Below are 12,206 nucleotides of genomic sequence, written 5' to 3' on the forward strand. Positions count from 1 at the left end.
AGAGAGGAACCACTTGGCCGCCAGCAGAAATAGCTTCTTCCTATTCTGGGGGTCGGCCCCCAGTCAAGATGAGGGAAGCTTGGCTCTTTAAGAGTTGGGCCAATTCCCAGACACACTAGCAGCTCGTGCCACAGGGCCCTTTGATTCTGGGCTCTCGATCAGTCACTCTAAATAGAGCTCTGTGCTCTTTCCAGTGAATAGATGGGGTTTAATTTTTATTAAACAGCTTGATATGCAGTGTCTACTTTACATGCTGCACGATGCGGCCGTGTGAAGTTAAGTGGCGAGAACATGTTGTCGGTTCTGGTTAGGTTAGAGGATGGATTCCCACAAGGCCAGTCACACTGAAGCCTCCGTCTGACAGCATCGCATTTTATTTACAGTCTTTGCTTTAGAGCTGGACAAAGTCAATTAATCCATTAGCTCATCAACGGGAAAAATAATTAGCAACTATTTGGTTAATTCATTCATTTTTACTTGGCAAAAACACCAAATATTCTCTTGTTCCAAACTGTTAAATGTGCGGATTTTCTTTGTCTTACATGACATTTAAATCAGTGGTGGAGTGTAACAAAGTACATTTAAATAGAAGTTTGAGGTGCTTGTACTTTACCTGAGCCTGTTAATATTGTAAACACAGTAATTGTGAGGTTTGGATTATTGGACCAAACAAACATTGTGAAGGTGTCCCTGACTGTGACGGCGTTTCTCACTTTGCTCAGAATTTTTAAACCAAACAATCAATCAAAAAAGAAATCAGCAGATTAATCCACCAAATTGATCATCCTATACAAAATAGTTCCTAGTGATAGGTCCTGTCTATTTTCTATCATTTTATAGGAGAAAGAGGTAATAAAGTAAAGAATCCTATCAGCAGATTAATCAATGAAATAATCTTCAGCTGCATGTCCTCTGCACTCCTTCAGTGTGTGACAGGAGGACGACCAGGAGTTTTTGTGTGTGTGTGCCTCCATATTTGCATGCGTGCATATATTATACATACATAATGTACAGTTGAGCGCATCCGTCCCGCAGGTGTGGCTGTTTTCCTTTTGATGAAGGGAAAGCAAACTTATTAGCAGGTCCAGGTAACATCAGAGCAGCAGTTCCCGCCAGTGGCCATGTGATTAAATCACACAGAGCGAGTCTCAGGGAGCCGGGTAATGAAGGGACAGGCTGGCGGATGCCTTCACACCCTCCTCCTTGTCCTCCTCCCCCCCTCCTCCGCCGCCTCCTACTCTTCCTCCACCAACTAGTACTGGAGCTCAGCCCGGGCCTGGGACAGGAGGTGGGGTGGAGCACAAATACCAACACTCGCATAAATGCATGGACAAACTGCATTTGCATGTATGGGAGCAATAGAAGACCGAGACGTACATGCTGTCTTATTTATGCTCTGAATATACGTGTTAATGCACACAGCGGCGAGCACGAGGCCACACAAACATAAACATACAAAGAAAGAACAAGAGTTTCTGTGTCTGCAAATTAGCTTCCGTGAACCAAAATGACGAAACGACCACCACAGGACACGCGCGCGCGTCTATCCAAGCACCCTTGACTGGAGTTAATATCAGAAAACTCGTTTGCACGCTTTACTTCCAAGCAGCTCGACTGTTTGACAGAATAATGACCAAAAACAAAAGCTCCGTAAATCAACAGCGAGCCAGAAACAAAACAAACCTCCTCCCACAAACACAAATCTTACTTTGCAGCCTCACCAAATTCCTCAATCATGCCAAAAATAAGCATTAAAAGCTCTTTACAATTCTGTTGATGGCTTTTGGTTACAGGCAGTCCCCATTCTCAAGCCTGGCAATGGTCTTTTATGGCGAGGGACCTAATACAAGATTTCTGTTCTAGTGCAAACACAGTGGCCATGGGCACCAAGGAACAGCTGCCGTATAATTGAATTAACATTCGCCTTCTGCTTCGGCACTCAGCACTGTGCTGAGAACTCGTACACATCCCCGCACGAGCTCCATCAACCTGCCCATGAATATGCATGCTGCTTGTGATAAATATGCGTTCTGTGTCTAATGTTTGTGGAGCTGCATATATGGTGGATAAAGAGCTATACACTGACTATCTTGGGAGGGTGTCACGGCATACATCACGTCCGTTGATCGTTTTTAGTGCCCGGGGCCCTCTGAGGCTGAGATGCTGGTGGAGCGTCAGTGTGATCTGAGGTCTAACAGAGACATCTAGTGGATCATTGACCGGGAGACACGTTCATGTTCCAGTCAGTGTGCGATACAAAGTGCTGGCTTGGGCTTTTAAGCAGTCTTGTGCTCATTCTAAGACAACTTTGTTGTGTCTCACTCAGATGATTTTTATCTAAATGTGAGGACAAACATTTCGCCTGCACTGCTGCACTTCCTTTAAAATGTAATGTATAATATATTTTTATTATTCTGTGGTTTTATGCATTGTCTTTGTTTTTATTTAGAGTCTTATTATTATGAAGTGGGTTTTATTTCCATCTTATTTTACATTCATTTTTTAACACTTTTTATGTCCATTCTGTGTGAAGCACTCACTCAGTGCATGTGATTTCTTTCATGTAAAGCACTTGAAGCTGCAATTCCTGTATGAAAGGTGCTACACAAATACAGTTTATTAACGTCAAGGATCTAATGTTAAGGCCAGAATCCCACCTGTCAACCTACCGCTGGTTATGTTGATATTGTGCATATAAGGAATGGTTTTATGTAATAATTTAGAAACTATCTGAACTTGAGTAATTTGAGTAAGAAACACACAAAAATAAGCACATCTTGAAGCTCTGCAGCATCTTATCTAATCTGATCTAATGCATACTGTTTGTATTTTGTTGTATATGTTGTGAAGTTGGCCTACCTACAGCAGTAGGAGTACAACAGTGTCCTTCTTGGGGACTTCAGCAGCCTGAGGCTTTGCAGGTTTATGCGGACACGAGCCGTTTTAAAGATTATGCAAAGTAATGCATTTAGGGAAAGCAGCTTCAGCGTGAAGGTGGGAATGGAGTGAATGTTAAAAGCTGAGGAGGAAAACAAAAGAGGGACGAATACCACAAGGAAACTCAATGGAGAGTGTGAGTGACTGAGATGGTGCAGGTCAGGTGTTTCCAGTTGGCTCTGACGACCTTCAGGTGGTTTCACTGAAGCATCAGGTGAACAAATAAGAGACAGGCTGAACCAATGAAAGGGGGGTCTCCACTCTCCACACATTCTAACAATAGATAACGACATAGATATCCACCTGATTTGTCTCATATCGTCTTCAGATAAACTTCAGAATAAATCTAGAATTAAAAAAACAAGGCCTGCAGATTTTGTCCTCTATCACTTACATCAGCAGAACATCGGGATGAGGTTTCTTCATGGTCAGTACGAACAGCAGGAAGAATTCCCGCAAAAGAACAGCCTGTTTCAGTTTTAAGACAAAGCTTTAACTCTCTATTTTATGAACAGCCGACTTGAAGCTCACTTGTTCTCTTGAAGCGTAAAGTTCAAAAGTCCTTCTTTAATATCCCTGCTGGAGTTTATTACAGACGATTCACATTTGGATGTAAGAGTGTAATTAGTTGATATGTGTGTATTCATGTTTACATGGCTACACCTTAGTCTGAGGGGAAAAGCGGAGTGATGTTACAGCAGCTTGGTAAACACCTACATGTTTCAAACTCCACAGTGTTTGTGTGTAAACTTGGCGGACTGGCCCTTTAAATGTGTCACACGCTGTGCTGTTGTGGAAATGAACACAGGCAGACATGATCTGAGCCCTTTGAGTCCAGATTTATTGATACGGCTGTGCAGTCACAGAGCATGGTGGCACACACGGCCGCCTGGCCGGCATGGGACAGTGACACACACATGCATGCACATACATGCATACGCACACACCCACGCACCCACCCACACAAACACACTCTTAGTCCTTCTGTCTGCTCAGGGATGTGGTGGAGGTTGAACCTGAGGAGGTTCACTCCTGTTAACTAATCTGACTGCCCACCTTTATGTTTTTTTGTTGTTTCATCCACTACTTAGGCCAACAAAACTGTATAATTTGACCTGTATAATATGTCCTCTACTGTTTAATATATGTAAACGTATTCAGTTGTATCAGCCTGACAGAGTGTATAAAACACACAAGAACTGGATATTTAAGGAGGAAAAAATATATCTGGTGTGTATTTTTGATTCAGTTTCAGGTCGTAAGAGTTGTTTAACCAGCTTTAAACAGTCCACTTCCCTCAATCACACTCACACACACACACACACACACACGCACACACACACACACACACACACACACTCACCTCATCACACTCTCATCAATAGAGCAGGTCACAGTGAGGAGATCAGAAATGCACATTAAGTATTTTTCGGCAGTTTCTCACACACACACACACACACACACACACACACACACACACACACACACACAGACGCTTTATATCCATCTGACCTCAGTCACTGGAACAGTTCTGAGATCAGTCGTTATAGAGTGATTGAGACTAAACAAGGAAACAAAGCATTAAACAAACAACAAATAATCTGTTCCATAGTAACATTACAAAACACCATGATTAGAAGTCTTTACATGTCATAAATACAGCTATGTTTCTGATTACGGTTGGTATAAAGTCCTGTTAAATATTCATACAGTAGGCTATCACAGTAGCAAGTGAAAGATAGAGCAAACTACAAGACTGTACATGTGTTGGTCCCTTGGTACAGAAAACAAATTCTGCTTCACCAAGTATCAGGCAGGATATTTTGAGGACACAATTTGTTTTTTTGTTCTACTGAGAAATGTAATTTGCCAAGATCCTTACACTTTAAATTTACAGTTTTGAGCCACTTGAATTTTTCTGACTTCAGAGCTGGTGGAATAAAATCTATCGAACAGACACACGAGGAACAAGAAAACCAGAGAGGAGAGACAAAAAGAAATCATGTCATTACATGTCGAAGACGATCCATCCTCAGAGTCAAGAAAGGAACAGACGGTACAGTGAAACAAAAAAAAAAAAAGCTATACGGCTATAAAATAGATTTTTCTAAATGAAAAAGAGCAAAATATACCATAAAATATACCACTATGAATACTTCTGCAACATCGAACTGCTGACTTTACAGACAGACCGGTCTAAAAAGTCTTTAGTCAAGACTATTTAGTCGTACTGTAGGAAGAGATTGACTGGTTTGTTAGACTGCGCCTGGATCAGCACAGCTTCAGATGACATCACGATATTTGTTTTCTTACAGCTGAAAGGTGTCAGATGGAGAGTACAGATATAGGCACACATTCAGCCAGCTGGCTTGCTAACCACTGACTGTGTCTTTTAGGTAGAAAGTAGCATGTGGTTAAATTATGTGAGAGACTGCTTTATATCTGAGCATGGTTCTAAAGGTTCTGCTATAATATAAAAGCGGGGAGTGTGTATTAAAAGAAAGATGCTAAAAAATAATTCCTAGTTGTATATAAATTTTAGGTGATAAATTATATTCCCTTTTTGAACCCCTTATATATTATATGTATTAGAATATGTACCAGTATACACATTACTTTAAAATTTGCTAAGAACATGCCAAGAGCGTGATCTTGGCACCGTAAGTTTTGGGATTTTCATGCCAGAAGAATTGAAAACATAAGGAAAACAAAAGTGCACAATTTCAGGGAAAACATCATCATCATTATGCAAATACTGCCAAAACGCTTCTTTTCTTCCGATTACACGTTAAGTAGATATTAAAAGCTGAACCAGCATTGCAGAGGTTCAATATGATACATATGCACAGTAAGCGATATTTGCATCTCCTATACACATTAACATTACAAGCCTTAAAAACCCGGCAAACAACCAAGAAGCAGATACAGTTTGGACTCATAGCCTCGGATGCATCACAAAAGCTCGATGGATTCAACTGGCTAATAGGTGTACGAGCACACTGTAAACACGTAGATCGAACGTTACGCCGACAGCCTCGCGGGTGGAGCTGCTGTAACAGAACCGTACTGCAAAAGAAAAGAACGGACACATAGAAGATTTTTCTCTAACTCAGCGACAATGTTGACTCGTTGCTACGGCTTAAATACGTATAAGAAGGCATCGAGAAGAAGTCTTTAGACAAAGAAATGACGTACAGTGTGAGGATATTGACACATCTAGTGCATGATTCGTACAGGACATCATGAATGCAAAACAAATAAGAGTAATACAAAAAAAGAAGGTAAACAAAAAGTTTTTTGTATATTACAAAGACTTGAATGCATTTGTGTGTGTGTGATATGTTTGAAATGCAAAAGTTGCATTCTAATTGTTTTCACCACAATATCTTATATCCCCCCTCCCCCAAGAAAAATGTCCGTCGGTGGATTGTGGAACCAGGATTTCTACTCTTCCTCAGATCCACACATATACAAACTGTGAATATGTCCAGTAAAGAAGACTAAAACACACAAAAAAAACAATGTAAATCTGGCTGCACAATGTCTGAGGAAAGCACTAAGAAAGTAAACATGTTAACGGGGGAAAACGAGCCACAACGGGTGGGATAAACTGGTTTTTGTTGTAGCTTCAGGAAACATATGAGACTGTCAGCAGGAGCTCCTGAAGCACAGGGAAAGAGTTCTACACAGAATGGATTTGTTTAAGGAGTACTTGCTCGTAAAGTAGTAGTGCTGCAGACCTGTTAAGTTAACCCCAGTGTACTATACACACACACTCATACACCATAGATACTGTGCAGCTATAGAAGTCGTTCTCATCGGACGTCTATTCTGCACATATGTATTATTTGGTAAAGACCAAAACAAACTGCTGTGGGCAGACGATCCCAAAATCTCAGAAAGAAGCAAAACACAGCGGTGAAAAGTGGGACTTGTGCAATGGCTACATGTCCGTGGCTGAGTTAAACATACGACTTACAGCGAAGTAAAAGATTGGCAAACAAAAAGAGAAAAGCAGTATTTTCAGTGTCAGTCTTTCGAAGGCTCCTCTTCATCCTTAAGGTCATTGAATCTTCTTCTGTATCGTCTTTAAGCAGGAAGGGGAGGCATAATGCACGTGGGTAGAGCTGCAAACCCTGCAAGCAAGGGCGAAGGAGTACAAACATGGTGAAAAGCAAAAGGTCGTGGAGACAGAAAAGGATGTGAAGGTGTCAGTTTCTTGGTGTCCTGCAGGGGGCAGCACAGTCCAGCTAATGGCCTTCCCTCTGGTGTGAGTCTGAGTTCTCCCATCTCAGGTAAATGCAGGTTCAGGTTGACGGCGGCGCAGAAAAGATGAAAGACGGCTGGTTTACTCCATCGCTACCTCTGCTTTGGGGAGACATATACAGAGATTTCAACCATTTAGGTGAGATTGTATATGAACAAACTGATAATATATTATGGGGAAATCTCACTGGAGGAAGACAAATTCTGATGGATTATAATTTCTTAATCTCAATCTTTTGATCAAGTAACAAAAAGTCTGATTCCCTGTTTTACATGATTAATACGCTGCCTTCAGCTTATTCAAAATATTCTTCAACTGCAAGGAAAACTGTCTGAATCAAGGGCTAAAAATCTCCATCTAAGTCCATATACTGTAGAACACAGTAGTATATAGTACTTCCTTGCAGATGCTATTCCTCCAAAACAGGATTTAAGGAGAGTAATTCAAAACACTAGTTGAATCAAAGCTGAACATTATAACCATGAAGGGAGGATTTCCCACAGGACTGTTGCATTACACCGTGTCAGCTTCAGCCAGGTGTACCTAATAAACTGGCCGTGCGGTTACTTTATTTTGTTTGTCGACGGCCGTGGGCTGCAGCAACAAACTCACCATCCACTCCTTTGTTCTTGTTTTCGTCACCCTCTGGAGATTCACCCCCTTCAGACAACTCTCCTGGAAAGTCAGAGTAGTTGTTTTATTGGTACATGTGGTGGAAGTAAACATCATCTTTATCCAAAAAGTAAACAAAAACCTCAAAGCATCTCTCTCTTTTTGTCCGTTCAGCCTTACTGACTCATTACAAACTCACTGTGTGCAGGCAAAGGATCTCGCCTGGAATATTTTTCTCTTTATTTATTTAGTTTTTTCAGAAAAAGAAATGCCGCTGTGACCCTTCAGGGGCTTTAAACCCAGAATCACTTATCATCCAAAATGAAAGTGAATAGTCATTTAAGTTTGGGAGATGACACAAATTCAAAGCGCTTCATTGACAATATGATGAAAAAGGGGAAGAGGCGGGACCCTCGCTGACGAGTGACTGGGGAGATCGACTTCACGTCAGTACACCGTGCGTGCAGCACATCATATCACGTCTCATAAAGGGAGGCCATGCTATATACAGATGATGATGTAGATGACGTACCGTTATGCAGTGGAGGATTCTTGTGTGTGGAGCTGCCAGGCTGTGCTCCCTCCTCTGTCTCCCCTGTGTCACCATCTGGTGGTCTGCTGGTCTCTGCTGACTCGGGGGGCTCCCCCTCCAATTTGTCCTCCTTTGGTTCAGGCTGTTCTGATTCTGTGTGGACCTCTTGAGGCTCCATGGCCTCTTCCTGCTGGGCCTTCTCCTCCGCATCTTTTTTAGCTCTCTCTTCCGCCTCTGGAGTCACATGGAGCGTGGAGGCAGATCAGCATGTGTGTGTGAGTGTGTGTGTCCATGTGCATTAATTCATCACTACTCAATTCTCACTTAAAGCCAGTAAAGGCTGAGAGAACCTCTGTGTGAGTGTTAATTCAAACCTGCATTAACTGAGTTTTCAGCCACTTGAGGGCAGCGGAAACAAGCCGCAAACATATTTATCATCCTTTAAGTTGACGCGGTAAACTTGTTAGCGATCCGCCGCCTATTTACACATTCAGTAATGATGGAGATCACTGAGAGGCTAAAACGCTGTGTAGAGCTGAGGGGAGCTGTTCATTGTCCGTGGGTCGATGACAACAGGTGACACCTTTCACATACATATCGTGATGATATCCACTGTCAATATAAAATATGGATTACAGCTGCAAATTATTAGCTACTTTAATGGCTATAATCTGTCTAACAATGCTCATTTTATAAAAGTTTAGAAGTTGTGACTGATTATTTTTCAACCTGTTAATTATTTTAAAAGTATTTACTGATAATTTATGGACTGCTCATAAGACTTAGGCAAATAATTTGTGTTGCCAGTAATGAATAAATTCCTTTGGATGGTGTTTATCCTTTTATTTGGTAATTAATACTGGTAATCAACTAATAAATATACAATAGTTTCTCACTTATAGGCAATCAAGTCTGCAGTTAGAAATGTCAATAATTAGTATTCCATCCAACTGTAAATAATGACAAACTGGTGATAAATTGATTCTTGATGAGTATCACACAGGAGGAGGGACAACCACAGGAATTTTACACAACCTGATACCTTCAATGTTCTTATTAATGGCTGAAAACTGATGTATAAACATTAGTTAATAACTTATTAACAATCAATAAAGTTACCAGTTTATAAAGCCCTTATAATGGGTGCTTACTTAAAAAGTGGTACCACCTTGATTAATTAAACACTGAAATAAAACTGATGCATGTGGACACGCTGATCACCGTGAATCCCATAAAATCCCACACTAATACAGGTCAGTCAAAATCCCCCTCTGAGTCAGATAAGAGCATTGCCGATGCTAAGAGCATTGCAGCTTTATAAGCCAATTTTTCCATTCTGGTGGATCTCATGATCTGTTTGCACAGATCAGTTTTACCAGAGCATTTATGTTCCCTGAATCCCCAAATCACCTCCATTTCACTGTATTACATTTTGGGTTGCAGGGATGTACTGTACCTTTACTGGCTTGCCCTTTCCACCTCTCTCTGTTCTGATAAACCTCTTCATTCCACAACGCCTTGAAGTTCTTTATGTCCACCGTCAGCAGAGAGCTTTGTCCCGACGAGCTGCTGTCGGAGCCCATGCTCTTCACGCTGTGCCTCTTGGCCTCCTCTGAGGTAATACTGTTCAGACTGGACAGAAAAGTGCAGGGGAGGAAGAGAGTCAGAAGAAGGCAGGACGCGCAGTGTACAGTCATGCTAACAGCTGCGTGCAGCTCTGCTGACGCTGCGGTGCTCTGAGCGGAATGCTAACGTTAGCATGCTAACATTGCTAACAAAGATAATGCTGATGTTTAGCAGGTATAATGTCCATCTTCATGTAGCGTGTTAACATGCTAACATTTGCTACTTAGCACTAAACCCAAAGAACAGCCGAGGATGAGTCGTTTTGTAGATGTTTGAACATGAATCTGAGCGTCGGACAAATGTTGAACTGATGATGGCGCTAGATGAAAAGGTGAAGGTAAATTCCCTCGAGTTTACCTGTCATGAGGAGCACTCAGCCTGTGTGAAAACAGGTAAATAACATCTTTTAGCTGCTCTGGAGGAAGCTGTATGAAGTATTTTAACAGACAGCCTGCTTTACAAACTGACGTTAAAGAAGGGGGCATTTAACAGACGATGGTCTGATGAAAGATGCTGTCAAGTTGCATTGTGGGAAATGTCAAATCCTGGGTTTATAGAGCTTGAGCCATGCTAGGGACTAAACATCAGAATATCTCGCCCTCTGCTGCTTCAGTTTTGGCCATTCTTTTTCAAATGTGTCTCTTGTGAGTCTCCCAGTGCAACATTAAATTGATGGACTTCACCTTTTAGAGATCACAAAAGTTATTCCAATACATCACATGGGGGGCATGAATGTCTGTACCAGATTTCATGGCAATCAATCCAATGATTGCTGAGATATTTCACTCAAAACCGCAAATGTCAACCTCATGGTGGCACTAGGGGAAAAGCCAGGAGATCACTGAAGGATATATCGTCTGAGCGCCAAGAATGTCTGCACACAATTTCATAATAATCCGTCAAATGGTTTCATTTCATACTGATTTTTCTACCCCTTTGCGAGGCCGCTAGCTTGGCTAAAAAAAACTCGAGCTTTCGCATTCAGAGGCAGATTGAAAGGAGAAAAAGAAAGAAAGACAGGTAGATAACCGGAGGCACACAGAGAGAGCAGACACAGTTACAGATGATTGAGAGCAGCTATAAATGCTGCAAAGAAACAGTCCAAGGAAACACATAAGCACCCAGGTGTGCACATAGACAAGAAGACTGCACAAGTGGCAGCACTATCTGAGATTTCCACTTGGTTAGCTTCGACTGGAGGCCCACTGAGTGATGCTAATGACTGCTGTTGAGGAGAACGGGGAGGCTGATATTGATGTGCAGGTGCAGCGGAAGACGCAGCGCCAGACTCCCCAAGAACCGCTTCATTTTCTAATAAGCTCACATCAGAGGACACGAAGTTTAACAAATAACAGACTCAAATGATCATTCTCGGGATAGTTTAAACATTAGCAACGCAGGAGCTTTATTTGTTTGTCGGTCTTGCACATAACTGATTTAGTACGTGGCTGGAGGAAAAGTACTGGGCCAATTAATTAAGCCGGTGGAGATGAAATCGTTGCGTATGCCATGCCAGCTCTAAGGCCCATTCCTTATCAGGGACAGAGAGGCGAACTTGACTAGCATCTCTAAAATATCAATTTCAAGGTGTGTGGCTCTGCCTGATGAAAGGTGGAGACATTTCCACGCACCGAAATGGATTACTCATGGAAGACTCATCTGCTGTTCTCAGTGTGTCCATTAGCTATGCTGTTATTGCAGAGGAGCTGCTTCATCACGTCACTGAGCGAGCAGTTACTCATGAACTGAGCATGAGAGGTAACTTTTCCATCTTTGATTGACCAGGCGGGCGGATTAAAATTCACATACAATCACCCACTTCCATCTGCTCCGTCCTGCTACTCGGCAGTACACAGTCATTCAGAAACTTTTCATTACCAAGTCATCTCTCAGAGAAAGTGCTCCTGCTCACCTTGAGCGTCTAAAGCCGGCAAAACCTGAATGGGAAGCCTCGTCGATAAGCGGCGTGACGATGCGCTCCATCATGTCCGTCAGCACAGTGAAGGTGGGTACCACAATGAAGTCTATAAACCCTGGAGACACAGTTATCAGAGAACACAGTGTCAGTCTATACATTCACATTTGATCTTATTATGTCATGTTTGGATTGTTTAATGCAGACTGGGACAAATGAAGGCCAGAACAATCATTGTAATGCTGTAAATTATGAAATTAAGATTAAAACTGAACGTGAATGTGATCAAATCTGAGATACAAAGACAAGTCTGTGTC

At 41.9% G+C, this 12,206-nt stretch overlaps 1 protein-coding gene across 4 annotated transcripts in view; it reads right to left on the reverse strand.

Moving 5' to 3' along the window:
- Positions 1-3,757: 3,757 nt before the first annotated feature.
- pde1cb (phosphodiesterase 1C, calmodulin-dependent b) overlaps positions 3,758-12,206 on the reverse strand; it is a 79,770-nt gene continuing 71,321 nt past the window's right edge. For 3 of the 4 annotated variants that reach the window (XM_076745506.1, XM_076745508.1, XM_076745510.1), the window contains 5 exons: positions 11,887-12,007; positions 9,805-9,980; positions 8,349-8,582; positions 7,817-7,879; positions 3,758-7,305 (listed from right to left, as the gene is read on the reverse strand). In XM_076745506.1, the coding sequence (XP_076601621.1) occupies positions 7,286-7,305; positions 7,817-7,879; positions 8,349-8,582; positions 9,805-9,980; positions 11,887-12,007 (614 nt within the window). In that variant the 3' untranslated portion in view covers positions 3,758-7,285. The remainder of the gene's footprint in view (positions 7,306-7,816; positions 7,880-8,348; positions 8,583-9,804; positions 9,981-11,886; positions 12,008-12,206) is intronic. The other variant, XM_076745507.1, reaches the window with a different exon arrangement.

The sequence above is a fragment of the Chaetodon auriga genome, chromosome 12, assembly GCF_051107435.1.
Source record: "Chaetodon auriga isolate fChaAug3 chromosome 12, fChaAug3.hap1, whole genome shotgun sequence".
Taxonomy (NCBI): domain Eukaryota; kingdom Metazoa; phylum Chordata; class Actinopteri; order Chaetodontiformes; family Chaetodontidae; genus Chaetodon; species Chaetodon auriga.